At 49.7% G+C, this 13,160-nt stretch overlaps 4 protein-coding genes across 4 annotated transcripts; 3 read left to right on the plus strand and 1 right to left on the minus strand.

Moving 5' to 3' along the window:
- Positions 1 to 28: 28 nt before the first annotated feature.
- On the plus strand, positions 29 to 8,715 carry F9C07_2280797 (MRC1-like domain-containing protein). Its single transcript, XM_041287163.2, has 3 exons — positions 29 to 1,502; positions 1,563 to 5,920; positions 5,979 to 8,715. Exons 2-3 carry the CDS (start codon positions 3,147 to 3,149, stop codon positions 7,048 to 7,050), a joined length of 3,846 nt encoding a protein of 1,281 aa, XP_041150184.1. The 5' UTR covers positions 29 to 1,502; positions 1,563 to 3,146; the 3' UTR covers positions 7,051 to 8,715.
- F9C07_2229488 (RNA polymerase II transcription elongation factor Rtf1p) lies at positions 440 to 2,486 on the plus strand (the record flags this gene model as incomplete). The annotated part of the gene is made up of 4 exons (XM_041294622.1): positions 440 to 651; positions 751 to 1,502; positions 1,563 to 1,702; positions 1,752 to 2,486. The coding sequence occupies 4 exons, from the start codon at positions 440 to 442 to the stop codon at positions 2,484 to 2,486; spliced, it is 1,839 nt and encodes a 612-aa protein (XP_041150183.1).
- Positions 7,052 to 8,696, minus strand: F9C07_1851104 (uncharacterized protein). The gene has a single exon (XM_041287170.2). It carries the CDS (start codon positions 8,435 to 8,437, stop codon positions 7,334 to 7,336), a length of 1,104 nt encoding a protein of 367 aa, XP_041150185.2. The 5' UTR covers positions 8,438 to 8,696; the 3' UTR covers positions 7,052 to 7,333.
- A 2,361-nt stretch (positions 8,716 to 11,076) lies between the features above and the next one.
- F9C07_2200857 (uncharacterized protein) lies at positions 11,077 to 12,649 on the plus strand (the record flags this gene model as incomplete). Its single annotated transcript, XM_071509497.1, has 2 exons — positions 11,077 to 12,578; positions 12,604 to 12,649. The coding sequence occupies 2 exons, from the start codon at positions 11,077 to 11,079 to the stop codon at positions 12,647 to 12,649; spliced, it is 1,548 nt and encodes a 515-aa protein (XP_071366960.1).
- Between the last annotated feature and the right edge of the window lie 511 nt (positions 12,650 to 13,160).

Consider the following 13,160-nt stretch of genomic DNA (forward strand, 5'->3'; position numbering starts at 1 on the left):
ACCCGCTCAATTGAAATCCGCAGACGCGCGCTTAAAGGCCCGAAAAGGGCTTGGCACGACGGACGTCATGCCGACCGCGACTCAAGTTAGTCGCTTCTTTTCACTTCCAAGTTCAGTCAAAGTCAACTTCTTCAACCCGCCACCCGACCTGCTCCCTTTGCCGGTGTTCGTATATCATTGTCTCTCTATAGTCCGTTCTTGAGCGGCTTCTTCTCGTACGAGTCATCTATAATCCTATATACGACCATTTAATCCGATTCTTGAATACAGTCCGGCCAGTGAGACACTGTTGCATTGCGACTACCGCCCAGGGGTCGTCCGTTCATTATCCTCTCACCAATCTCCTCTGCCTGAGCCCGGCACTTTCCGTCGCTGATAGGCGCTTCTTTCCGACTGACTCAGCCACCTCATATTTCAGGCACCTTTTGTGTTATTCACCATGGCGGATGATCTTGATGCCGAACTGCTCGCGCTTGCGGGTGACGCCTCAGATGAGGAGGCGTCTTCGCCCCCCAGGCAGAAGGATGCTTCTCCTTCTGCATCCCCCCCACAATCCCCTGAAGAATCGTCAACCATGGGTCGCAAAGGAACTGCTAAGCCCGTCCGTCGGGGTCGAAAGTCACGGAAAGACGATGAGGAAGACGGAGAGGTGTACGTTCGAAATATTTCTTTTCTTTTCCCCTGACAGAAAGCCCAACTTGTGGTTATATCGTGGTGCAATAAGGTCACTGACACGGCACCTTTGACCAGGTCCGCGGCTGAATCTCACAACTCTCTTGACTCGGCCAGCATGGTTGAATCGGAGTCAGGCTCTGATTCGGAGGGGTCAGACGCCGGTGCTGAAGACGACGGGCCCATCTTTCCTTACGACAAGCTATATTATTCCTCCAAGGACAAAGAAGAAATCATGGCGATGCCAGAAATTCAACGAGAGCAAATTCTCTCCGAACGAGCGCAACAGGTTGACCGCCACAATCAAGATCTAGCCCTAAGGCGCCTTTTGGCTTCCCGTGAGCGCGAAGAAGCCCGCCAAGCGAAAAAGAACAAGCGGAAAGCCAGCATGGCAAACCTGGAGGATGGCCAACGGAAGAGCTCGCGCCAGAAGACAACACTTGGTGGTCGCAAGGTCGGCGAGACCTCCGATGCTATCGAGGCCTATAAACGACAGCGTGAGCAGAAGGGCAGACGTGATGAACTTCGTCGTCGTGAACCGGCATCCAAGGATCAGACTGTTCGTCCGAGGGATAGGGTTTCTGACGAAGACGCGGAAGGAGAAAGCGATGCTGAGTGGGACGATGGAGATCGCTCACCATCGCTACCTAAGGATGATCCGCCAGCTGAGCTTAGGGATATCCAGCGAGCTCGTGTAGGCCGGACCAATTTCGCGCAGGTCTGTTTCTATCCTGGATTTGACGATGCCATCTCTGGCTGTTATGCACGAGTCAACATCGGACCGAATAGGGAAACTGGCCAGAATGAGTATCGGCTTTGTCTGATCAAGAGTATGTCTTGCCAATTTTTCGTCGACTCTATTTATGAAAACTGTTTCTAATAAGCGTTAGAATTCACTGAGGGCCGACCGTATTCTATGGAGGGGCCTAATGGCCGATCATTCGTGACCAAGCAATATGCTGTGCTTGCGCATGGGAAAGCAGAGCGGGAGTTCCCTTTCGTTGCTTGTTCAGACTCTGCCATTACCGAGGTTTGTTTCATATTTCTTCCTGCAAACCCACTTTCTAACACTGTCGCAGGCGGAATTCAATCGTTATCGTCAAACTATGGCAGTTGAAGACTGCAAGATGGCTACGAAGTCCACAGTAGCCGAGAAGGTGGTGGATATTAACCGACTGTTGAACCATAAGTTCACTCCGGAAGAGTTGACTGAAAAATTGAGGAAGCAAGGATCACTGGACACCAAGTCGACTGTTTTCAAGCGCATGGAGACAGAAAAGAAGCTGAAGCTTGCGAAGGCAGCTGGTGACGATGCTGAAGTTGAGAGATTAGAGTCCGAATTGGCCAGCATGAGCACACCAAAACTTGCTTTCAACGCGACCTCTTCTAAACCTCGTGCAGACAAGCCTTCCGAGCATGAACGTCTGCTAGAGCTGAACCTCCGCAATCAGAGACTCAACACTGAAAATGTGCGCCGCGCTCAACTGGAAGAGAGAAAGGCCAGCCGAAAAGCCGCTGCAGCAGTTGCCCGCGGAGAAGCTCAGCCAAACCCGTTCATGCGCGTCAGGACACACGCGAGGACACATTACGATGCCAACGGCAATGGTACAACACTATCAGAAACCACTACTCGAGATGGGACCCCTGCAACTGGGTCCGACACGCCATCAAAAGCAAATACCCCCAACGGAAGCAACACTCCCTCTGGCTCCCAGAAGAAAACCACCAAGGGTGGCGTCGCAACAATCCGTCATCGCAATATGGACGATGAGAATATTGCGGCTCTAGATTTGGACCTAGATATTGAGATCTGATCCTCGGCAACGCATTGCTACATGCCGAAGTTCACGAACTGTGTTTTATCCCACGTACAGCTCTGTTTATTGGATAGCCAACGATTCCTTGATGACGTATAGACTCTTGGAGATTGGACCAGCTACAACTTCCCTTTTTCCAACCGCGAAGCATCTGGCACAGCGTCGGTTCTTGTATTTGAAAACGGATGGAGTTCACTTGGCGTTACATGGCTCTACTACCAATATCTTGCATGAACATGTATTATTGAACTATAACTACTATTACCTACCTTAAAACTGAACTCCAAGTACATTACCACTTTCTATCACTGTCATATAGCGAAATGTCCCAAATAACCTTCAATACAAAGACTCAATATCCAGAACCCTTCCCAGTGTTACATTAAAAACTCCACTGAAAAGTAGGGCTCTCCACATATCACGTGCGATAAGAGAATGTGACGGCAATCGGAGGATACGCGCTCAACACGCGGCGCGTCGGTCAGTAGTAGATTCTCCGCCCTAGATTGACTTGACATTTACTCCATAGCCCACTCTACATTTTCCCACCTCCTATGACCAAAAAGAACACCCTTAAAACCTACAATTAAACACTATAGTAATGATACAATTTCCACTTGCCACCTATTAACACCAATTCTCACATACGACACAACAATGTCGACTCCCTCCACACCGCGGACGGCGCGTTCCGCGTCACCAGCAGCCAACTCACCAAAGATGCTCACTCCAGGGCAAAAAATCAAAGCAATGCTCGCCCAATTCGACAGCGACTCAGATTCAGATAGCGGAAAGCCACAGCCTCAACGATCTATCTCCAAACTCACCGACACTCTTAAGAACAGCACAGTTTCAGATCAACCACCAAGCATGGACTTAGACGAAGAGGCCTCAGACGAGGACGACGATATTATTATGCCCAAGGGCCGCATGGCTGCTCGACTACAGGCTCAGAACGATGAAAATAACGAATCGGCATTTGATCGAGTATCGAAGAGCTTAAGGAACGCACAGCAGGAAAAACGGGATTCAAAAGCTGATGGGGCGATGTCTGAGGATGATGACGACGATGATGATCTTCCTGTGGCTGGTCCACGGAGGAAAACTAATAATCGGGTGGTTGAAGAGCGTGAAGAGAGTGATGCGGAGGAGTCGCCTTCTCGTGCGCGCGCATTTTCGCCGCTGTTTGTTTCTTCCCCGACTCGTGGTAATGATCAGGAACAGGATGGAGCGGAAGATTCGGAGCAGGATGAGGTTCGGCCGAAGGCGAATTCCAGATTCCTTGCCCTTGTTGCTCAGAAACGCAAGGAGCGGGAGGAGAAGGAGAGGATTGAAAATGAGAAGAAGGCTGCGAAGGCGAAGCAAAGAGAGCAGTTTAGCTCCGAGATACTTTCGGGTGAGGATAGTGAAGGGGATGATGAATCGGGACGGAAATTATCACAGCCTGCTCGACCAGCGCGTAAGGCCAGTAAGAAGGCCCTCGAAGAGATGAACCGGGAAACCCAACGAATCAGCAGAAGTATGCAACTGGTTCATCAGGCCCAGACCAAGAAGAAGATTAGCAAGGAAAGCTTCTTTGCTCGGTTTAACTTTATGCAGCCTGATCAGCAAAATGCCTCCGGATCTGCGCCGGATAACTCGTCAACTACTGCTGATTCGCAGAATTCGTCGGATGCTGAAGCTCAGAAGAACAAGGACACGCCGCATACTTCGCCGATTTTAGGTCCATCTGAGAAGCCTTCAACCGGCAATGATACCAATGATGCGTCCAAGGAGGCTTCAACCGAATTCCCGACATTGGAGGAAATGATTGCCAAAGCGCCGCAGCACTCAGAGCAACCCATTGTTGGCCGCATGGAAGAACAAACGACGGATAAGAAACCTCATGTAGCTGAGGAGAAGAAGCAAAAGAAGGTTCTAACAATGCCACCTGTTCGAGTTCGCCTTTCTCGAGAGCAAGTAGCGCGGAACCAAAGAGATGACTCCGACAGTGATGACTTGGAAATTGTTACATCTCCCGCCAAATGCCGACGATACGCGGCGTTCGAGAACGTTTCTATGAGAAGACACCAGGAATCGGCCACTATGCTGAAACTGAAGGCTTTGGCACAACTCACATCTCCTCCGAAGAAGTCAGGCATGAATTATGCCGAATTATCCGCACATCTCTTGCATCAAGCGAGGCAGCAGGCAAGCAAAGAGAGGATGGAGAGAATTGAAGAGCTGAGGGCAAAGGGTGTCATCATTGAAACGGCTGATGAGCGAGCTGCTCTGGAAGATGAATTAGAGAACCTTGTCGAAAAAGCACGGAAGGAAGCCAATGAAATCGCAAAGAAAGAGAAGGCAGCAGCTAATGGTGAAGGCGATGATGAGGATGATGACTACGAATTCTCCGGGTCTGAGGAGGAAGCGGATGAAGCTGACGAGGACGGCGACGATGACGACGAGGAAGAGGAAGAGGAAGGCAATGAAGAGGGCGAAAAGGAAGGAGACCTATTGGACGCCGAAGCTGGAGAAGACGAAGAATCCGATGATGACGAACTCGAAGTCATGTCATCCGAAGAGACAAGCCTGCCAACCCAGAGACGGAAACGGCCTACTCGAGTCATTAGCGACGACGAGGACGAACCTCCCATACCGAAGACGCCTGCAAAGATGACTAACCGAATTAAAGTACAATCTGTGGAGCGACCACACATTCCCGGTTTGCCTTCTGATGACATGACTATGAGCTTAACCCAGGCATTCGCGGGAACTCTGGGCGATAATCACAGCCAAGCAGGATCTACCATCCCTCATTCGTTGCCTGATCCAGTCGATGGTCGACAAGAATCAGACTCGCAGATGATCATCAAGGATAGCCAGGAACAACGACATGAAACTCCCGATGTGCTGGCGGGATATGCACAGTCTGAGATACGAGTTTCTGAATCCCCTGCTCCACGAGGGATGTCTCAGTTTTCTCAGATTCCGGACCCAACACAGGATGCTGGCTTTGTACTATCACCTTTTGATCCTTCGAAACGATTCATGAGTACCCCTGCGTCCACCGTAGAGACTGTTCTCATCAACCGGAACCAATCCCAGAACAACTCCCCTACTGTTGAGCGGAAGTCGAAGCATCTGCGTCGCGGACGGACAACAGAACTCTCTGCCATTGAAGAGCAAAGTGAAGGCGATTTTGAGATTGATGCTAGTGCATTCGACATTATGAAGGCGAACAAGAAAAAGTCCAGTGTCCCGTTTGATAAAAAGAAGAGTAAAGCGAAGGACGTGGTGGAAGAAGCTGCGGAGGAATCAGACGACGAATATGCTGGGCTTGGTGGCGCGAGCGACGAGGACGACGACGTGGAGGATGCCTACGATCGACAAATGATTGACGATAACAGCGGAGAAACTGCCGACGAGAAACAATTAGCCGCTCTCAATGCGTATGTGATGCAATTCTGGAATAACAATGATGAGAGCATATACTGACCTTTTCCACAGACTCCATCAGAGAAATGCAGATGAAAAACAAGTAGCCAAGCTTCTGAAAGACATTACAACGGGTGCTCTTCGACGACGCAGGGGAGGCGATGATGAGTTCGACCTGGATGATTCTGACGATGAGCTTCTCGCACGTCGGCGAGAGAAACAGAGAGAATTTGCACGGATGCGAAAGGCACTGATGGCTGACGAGAAGATTGGTGAGATTGCCGAGAACCCTAAGAAAGCCGCATTCTTCAAGGCTGTTGAAGATCGCGATATGGACGACGATGGCCTCGATTTCTTAGAACCCGAGGAACATCCTGAGTCTCAAGGGGAATCGTCATCGCAAGACGTGATTCCGGACTCACAACCAGATACTACCACAACGGGTGATAGCAACAAGAGAAAGAGGCCCCTTGAGCCTTCAGCTGAAGACATTAACAATCGGCCTCCGCCTCATATGCGTCGTAAGCCGGCAAGTGTCATGTCCAAGAAGCCAGCTACCCTTGCTGAGATCCGCGAAACCCTTTCCTTCCTGACCGAAACGCCCGAATATGACTCGTTCCACGAAGATGCAACCGTCGATGACGATGAGGAACAGGACAAGGCTATCGACGGTGAGGCTGCGGATGAGCAGCCCTCCAACAGCCAGTCTACGGAAGAATTTGCCGTCCCCCGGCATCCACGCCGGACCAAGGGCCCTGTCGTTGACCGACTTGCTCTGCTACGACAAGCATCATCTAACTCGGCCACATCTGGTTCCTCTAACACTCGATTCGCTTTCCAAACCGGCTCTGGGCCCGATCCCATAGGATTCCGCCCACCCTTACTTCGAAAGACTACGACCAGCTCTTCTTCGACCAGCAGCTCCTCCAAGTCGGACACATCGCGACGAGTAACCAAACCTGCATCTGGTGCCTCGGTTGCCAAGAAGGGTGCCGTGAACTACTACACGGCCGCGCGAGAAAAGGAACGTGAGAGGGAGCTCCGGGCCAGGACCCGTAACACCGGCACCAATATCACTGCGTTGGTGAACAAGCATTCTAGCAACCGACTCGGCGCTCTTGGCAGAACCGGGCAATGGGACTAATTCAAGGCATTCTGCGAGCACTCTTTGTACATATGGTATTTGTTTTTGATGTTTGGTGTTCCGGAGCAGGGATGTTTCACAGTCATGGCCATGAATGATAATTTTAGCTAGAGATTTCCGATGGAGGCTGGGCTTGAATGGTGTTGATTTGCACACCAATTGATATATCTTGTCCTTTATGTTGATTATGCATTATATACCGCGCCTTGAGCTTACAAACAGCAACAATAGAGTGGAGAGAGCTCTACCATACAACCATACCAGAGTATCACACATACTCGAGTCAACGATAAGCCTCGAGCATAGGGATCAAATCCACAAGCGACCGAATGACATTATCGGCATCAGCACTCCTCGCCTCGTCGCCACGAGCCAGGAAATACCCATCCCAACCAGCCCCAACAGCAGCCCTATAATCCTTGTCAACGTCATCCCCGACATGAACACAAGTCCAGCCACCAAGATCTTCAACCCGAGTCAAAGCCTTCGCCTGCCTCCTCGCCACCTCAAAGATTCGAGGACTCGGCTTCTCCACTCCAGCCTCGTAACTCGTAATAACCAGATCGATATCGCTGACACCGTCATTCACACCGGAACCTTCGGTCATTTCAGAAGAAGACCTCTCTTCAAACCCCAACAATCGCATGCTATCCACCCCCTCATCAGCCCTACAGTCCCCAACCCGCAGCCCTAACGACTTCAACACCGCCGGAACCCGATCATCCGAGTTCGAAACCACGCCGACCACCACCCGCTCAAACGGACCCAATCTGCCCCCGTTCTCCTTCACGGCCCGAATATGAGAGAAAAACGGCCCCACATCATCATACAGCGCATAGCCCTCTTTACTGGCAAACCGATCAAGTAAATACCCGACCAGTCCGTCGGGAAGATCTACTTGACTCCGACTGTTGCTGTTGTTATTATCACTATCAGTAGTAATGTTATTATAATGATAGTGTTCAGCCAAAACCCGCGAAAAAGTCCCCCGGATAATCTCCCCCCACCATTGCCGGGGTCCGCCGTAGCAGCCGCGAATGACGTCGTCGCGACCGTAGTTCGGGCGCGCTTGCGACTGCGCTTTGAACACGGGTTTGAAGGCGGAGAGGACGCGCTCGGCCGTAATTGCTGTTTTGGGGAGCCCGAAGTGGTGCGCGGCGGACGCGTATTGTTCCGGCACGGAGGGGCGTGGGTGGAAGAGGGTTTCGAAGGCGTCGAGGGTGAGGAGGAGGGTGCGTTTGTGGGTTTGGGTCATGGCTGTTTTTTCTTTTTTTGGTTTTTGGGGAGAGGAGGGTTGGATTAGGGGGTTTAGGTAGTAGGTGCTAGGTTTATTGAAGAGTTTCTTCAGGATTGACTGGGGTAGGGCGGGGAGATTTACTGCGGACATACCGAGATTCGGGAGGATAGGGTTCGGGTCTGATACCCAGTAAGTAGATTAGATTAGATTATCTGGTTGAGGAGATTCTTTGGAATTAACTAAAAATAAGCGAATCGTCTACGACTATATTAATAGGGAATTACCCTCTTAGTGTTATTTATAGAATCCAATGTGTATCTATTCAGAGTAGTAAGATGTAATTGGGTGTTGCCGTAGTCATGCATGTCATACATCTTGACAGTCAACAACTGCCAAGCATACATATCACGTTTAACAATCGCAGATAGTTGAAAAGTTAGATACTAATATAGAGAATAAACCACAAAGTTCCTTAGTGTGTATTACCTAGAGGATATATATGACAAATCTGATTAAAAGACCGACAGCATTAGACCTTTTCAATGTGCAAACAAGGACAACCGTTGTTCAACCATTCAGCTCTTCCTAGCCAAACTGTACACACCCATCAATGACAATCATAGCGAAGTATTCTCCAGCTCTGAGACCCCCAACTAGTATGTCTCATAACCTTATCTATAGACCACCATGTCCACATTCGCGAACACCAGCGGTGGTCCAAAGTCACTTTTGTACATATGACAATTATTCTGATGTGGAAACCAATGTGCCCATTTGCATTCATCAGCCAAGGTACAAAGTGTAGCGCACTGTTCAAAACTTTGGGCACGTGGTGAGCGGAGTGGGTTCACCATACACGCTGGGAGCTAAGGGTGTGTAAGTATATCCATCAATCTATCCAACTGTCTAGGAGCTAACATACCCTTGTTTGCATATCTAGTCATCGCTCTCACTTTTCCTATGGGCTTATATTAGTCTCAACTGTTCATATTAGGAGAATGGATCATATAGCATACTCTTTATCGTCTCAAGCTCTGTTTCCAGTCGACTAACATCACCGTCACGGCTGTTCAACTGCTGGAGACATTTCTCCTTTGCCTCGGCACATGATTCAGGCGACTCTCTTCGAACAGTCATATACACATATCCTGGGACGTTGTTGCATGCGCATGGATCCGTGGTTTCTGCATCGAGATCCGCAACATGGTCATGATCACTCCACCATCAGGTGGCATCTTGCTTTTTCCAGAAAATTCCCTTGCATCCCTCTATTTCGCTACATGCCATGGCACAGGTTTCAACAGAGAGTATACCTTCAACCTTATTATTCAGTCCCCACTGATGTTCCTGTCAGAGACCATCTTAGAAGCCCGGGGTGGTGAAGATAATAGCTGGCCAAGCAAGGATTGATCGATACAGCCAATGGTCCATCACTAACCCTGGTCGTATGCCGGTCCCAACTTACTCAGAGGATCGAATCAAAGAGAGCAAAAGCACATGCAGGATGGTACACAGCCATTAATCCTTCTCGGGAACCTATCGCTTTAGGCATATTACGTGCTATGATTGATTACTTTCACCGGCTCAGTCCAAAGTACGTCACCCAGTTACTATGATAATATGCTTAGGATAAGCAGAAGCATGCCATACGTGCAAACCATTGGTTATCCTGCATTTACTGTCGCAGATTGAATGGTAATCCAGCCTGGGGACTTTACAGGATACCCTGTCCCTTATACATAAGCAAGCTACCGAATAGGAGATTCAAGGCCATATCATATATCTGCCGGCTTTGGGATAGCGAGAAGTAGACCATACGATAGGCAGGCTTTGTCCGAAGGATCCTGTGATCTTTCGATACAGAGTGTCTGGCTATAGATATCCTTGCGGTTCTATAGAGGAAGCTTGAGCACCGTGTGAGGCTTTTTCGAAAGCTTTGTTTTTGTACCATAATCGGTACCTCAAGTTCCCCGGACAAAGCACTTTTGAAGCTAGATTCTATATATTCCTACGTTGACTCTGGTTAATCCATATTCCTATATCCAACGATCACTGCGAGACGTCTCATCTACAGTATATAAGCGCTATAATCATTACTTATAAACGGGCTTATGGACCTTGAGTGATGGGGATAGAAGACCATCGTTGCCTAATGTACCACAGACATTGCGCTCTGACGCGTCATGATTTCTTTGTTGCGCGTGGCAGACACCGAATTCATCCATACAATGCAACTCTCTTACAATTAGCGCGCTGGTATACAAAGACAGTAAGATTAATCTCTGACGATTTGGTCACTTAGAATTAGTGTGGGATTAAATGGCTTCTGGTATCGTCATCATATGCTCTGCATGGTACACATTGTATTTATCCAAAGTATCGATGATGAGGGTAGTTGGAAACGACTCTGTTAGGGCTCACTTGCCTGCATACCCTTCGATCTGATAAAGATGAGACCCACACGTGTGATAAGATCGACTGTCGGCACTTGACCTGACGACCGACCCTGACCTGCAAAGTTCAAACTCAGATCCGGTCTTTCTAGGCAACCTAGTTTCCAATATCTCTTTCAATTCCGGACAGCCCGATCTCGACACCAACCAATAAGCCGAAGGGACGAATTTAACTCAGATTCTGCCTGGTTTCACGGGTGACGCGGCCGTCGTTGTCATCCCCCCCACTTGGCGCCATGATAGCTCCGAGTCCGCTGACTATAATAGAGCGGCCTCAGTTAAGTCATCAAAATTTCCCAAGAGGCTCAAGAAGGGAGAAAGAGTAACACACGAGCCATGGCAGGACTTACTCTTCCCGTGGTTCTTCTGCGAGCCTTTCTATTGCTTTTCGTACTCCATGTCCCTAGCGTCACCGCCTCGGAGCTCAACTTTCCACCCAATGCTAACCACATCTTCAATGCGATTCACTCCTCGATGCGCCAATGGGGGTCGTCGCTGCATCATAATGGCATGTCCTTCTTTCTGGCCACCGTGCCCAAAGGAACGCAACTGTACCACGGAAATTCCTCCCCAGACCCAGTGAACGGAACAGAATGGTTAGCCTTCGAGCCTGAACATGCTATGGTCTTCGCAAGACCCCATCATGGCCCTCCTCCAGGCAAAGGTCCACACAAGCGGTCCCAACTGCCGCTCAAGCTGGGGCCCAAGGAATCAGGAAAAGACCAGGATAAGGATCAGGGTAAGCCAGGATTTCTCCATACATACACGGCCGCAAAGGACTTGCGACTATTGTACCTTGATGGAATGTCGGCTGCCAAAACAGAAAACGGAACACTCGACTCTCAGGATCGGATCTTGCTTCGCGATGCACTCGAGGGCAGGCCTGGGATGCTGGAAGGCGAACGGGCGGAACTGATTTGCCGCATGGCTCGGGACAATTACCAAGGCCGTCTGGATGGTGTCATCCGTATGGAGGCCGGGTTTGAGATAATTCTTTGTAATTTCGCTAGGGACCTCAATGAGATTCGGGTCAGTCAAGTGAAGTCTGATAGAATGGGTCCTGGCCCGCGTGGTGGTAAGGGCAAGAAGGGCGGCCCTGATGGGGGCATGCTCTGGTACAAAGCCATCGCAGCACGGTACAATGGAATTGGGAGCAACAGGGTTATCCTCAACTATGACAAATTTGTCACAGCGTACGTCTACGGCTTGGATTTGTTTCGTTCGTCGGGTAGTAACAGCAACTTACTGCCGCGACTGAATCATCTCTTTGCCGACGAGCTGGGTCCGATTCGGAACGATCTGGACCATCTCATTTTGAACCAAGATCCCAGCGAGGCCTCATTTAACTGGCAAGGAGTTGCAGATATGGTGGTGCAGCGATACGCGCATGAGCTGAGGTACCTGGCCTCTGGACAGCTCTCAACGCTACAGGCGCTTCACGAGGAAATTGAAAACAGCCTCGGTCCTTTCGTCGACTATAGCGATCGCAATGCAGCTCTGGAGGCCGACAGATGCAGTATGCAGTTTGTACCTGCAGGGGCTCCCTCAGGTGGACTAGCCAGCGGTGCCGTCCGATCCGTTACTCGCAGTATCTGTTCGACGATGATCGAGGCCTGGAATCAAACAGACTACGACACAGCGGTCGCTCAACTTCAGAGTTTGATTGATTACTTGTCCTGGACCACATGGAAGGAATGTAAGGGATGTGCCGACAACGAAGTTTGCGTGATTCCGATTTGGCCGATGGGAACCGTAGAGGACTACGAGCACCCGCAGTGTCGAGATGCGTCGAGACCGAATGGCCAGGGGCGACGCTACTGGGGTGGTAGACCCGGAAGGTCCAGATGGATTCCGACACTCAAGTTGGCTACAAAGAATACTACACTACCTGCAGGAGATAATTCGATAAAAAGCGCCGACCATGAAAAATCCTGCTCGCGACCTGATGCACCGTTGCGGTACATGCTTGCTTTTTCTTACCTTGTATTTTTCTTACTTTATTTTTATTCTTTGACTATAGAATAAACTCCTGTCAGGCTATAACTTCCCAGCCAATTGGGGGCAAATTGGGCTCCTCCTGGTGATCTATCACATCCGATCTGGGTTGATCAACTGCGCCAAGTTCAATAGTTCATGCAGGCCCATACCCGAAAGCACACCAAACCTCGGCGATCACATCAAATCGGAGGAATGGCTCAATACTACTTTAAGCTTATTATGGATCTTCTACCTGACGAGAAAGTGGATTTCTTTAATAAGATACACCTTTCGCCACTGTGGGGGATATAGTATGAGGCTGTATAACAGGGTTCTAGAGCGTCGAACAAGCCCTAATCCCTGACCATCGTCAGCCACATTGAAGTTACGAATGCATGTCTCAGACAATATGCACGCAGAACCCCTGAAGATGGAGCCCAATT

This window comes from Aspergillus flavus, chromosome 7, assembly GCF_009017415.1.
Source record: "Aspergillus flavus chromosome 7, complete sequence".
In the NCBI taxonomy this organism is placed as follows: Eukaryota; Fungi; Ascomycota; class Eurotiomycetes; order Eurotiales; family Aspergillaceae; genus Aspergillus; species Aspergillus flavus.

What these genes read in the sequence shown, in the direction of transcription:
- F9C07_1851104 (XM_041287170.2), bottom strand. Translation starts at nt 8,437, where the DNA reads ATGTCCGCAGTAAATCTCCCCGCCCTACCCCAGTCAATCCTGAAGAAA.
- F9C07_2280797 (XM_041287163.2), top strand. Translation starts at nt 3,147, where the DNA reads ATGTCGACTCCCTCCACACCGCGGACGGCGCGTTCCGCGTCACCAGCA. An exon ending in CAATTAGCCGCTCTCAATGC is followed by an intron (nt 5,921 to 5,978) that starts GTATGTGATGCA and finishes CCTTTTCCACAG; the next exon opens with ACTCCATCAGAGAAATGCAG.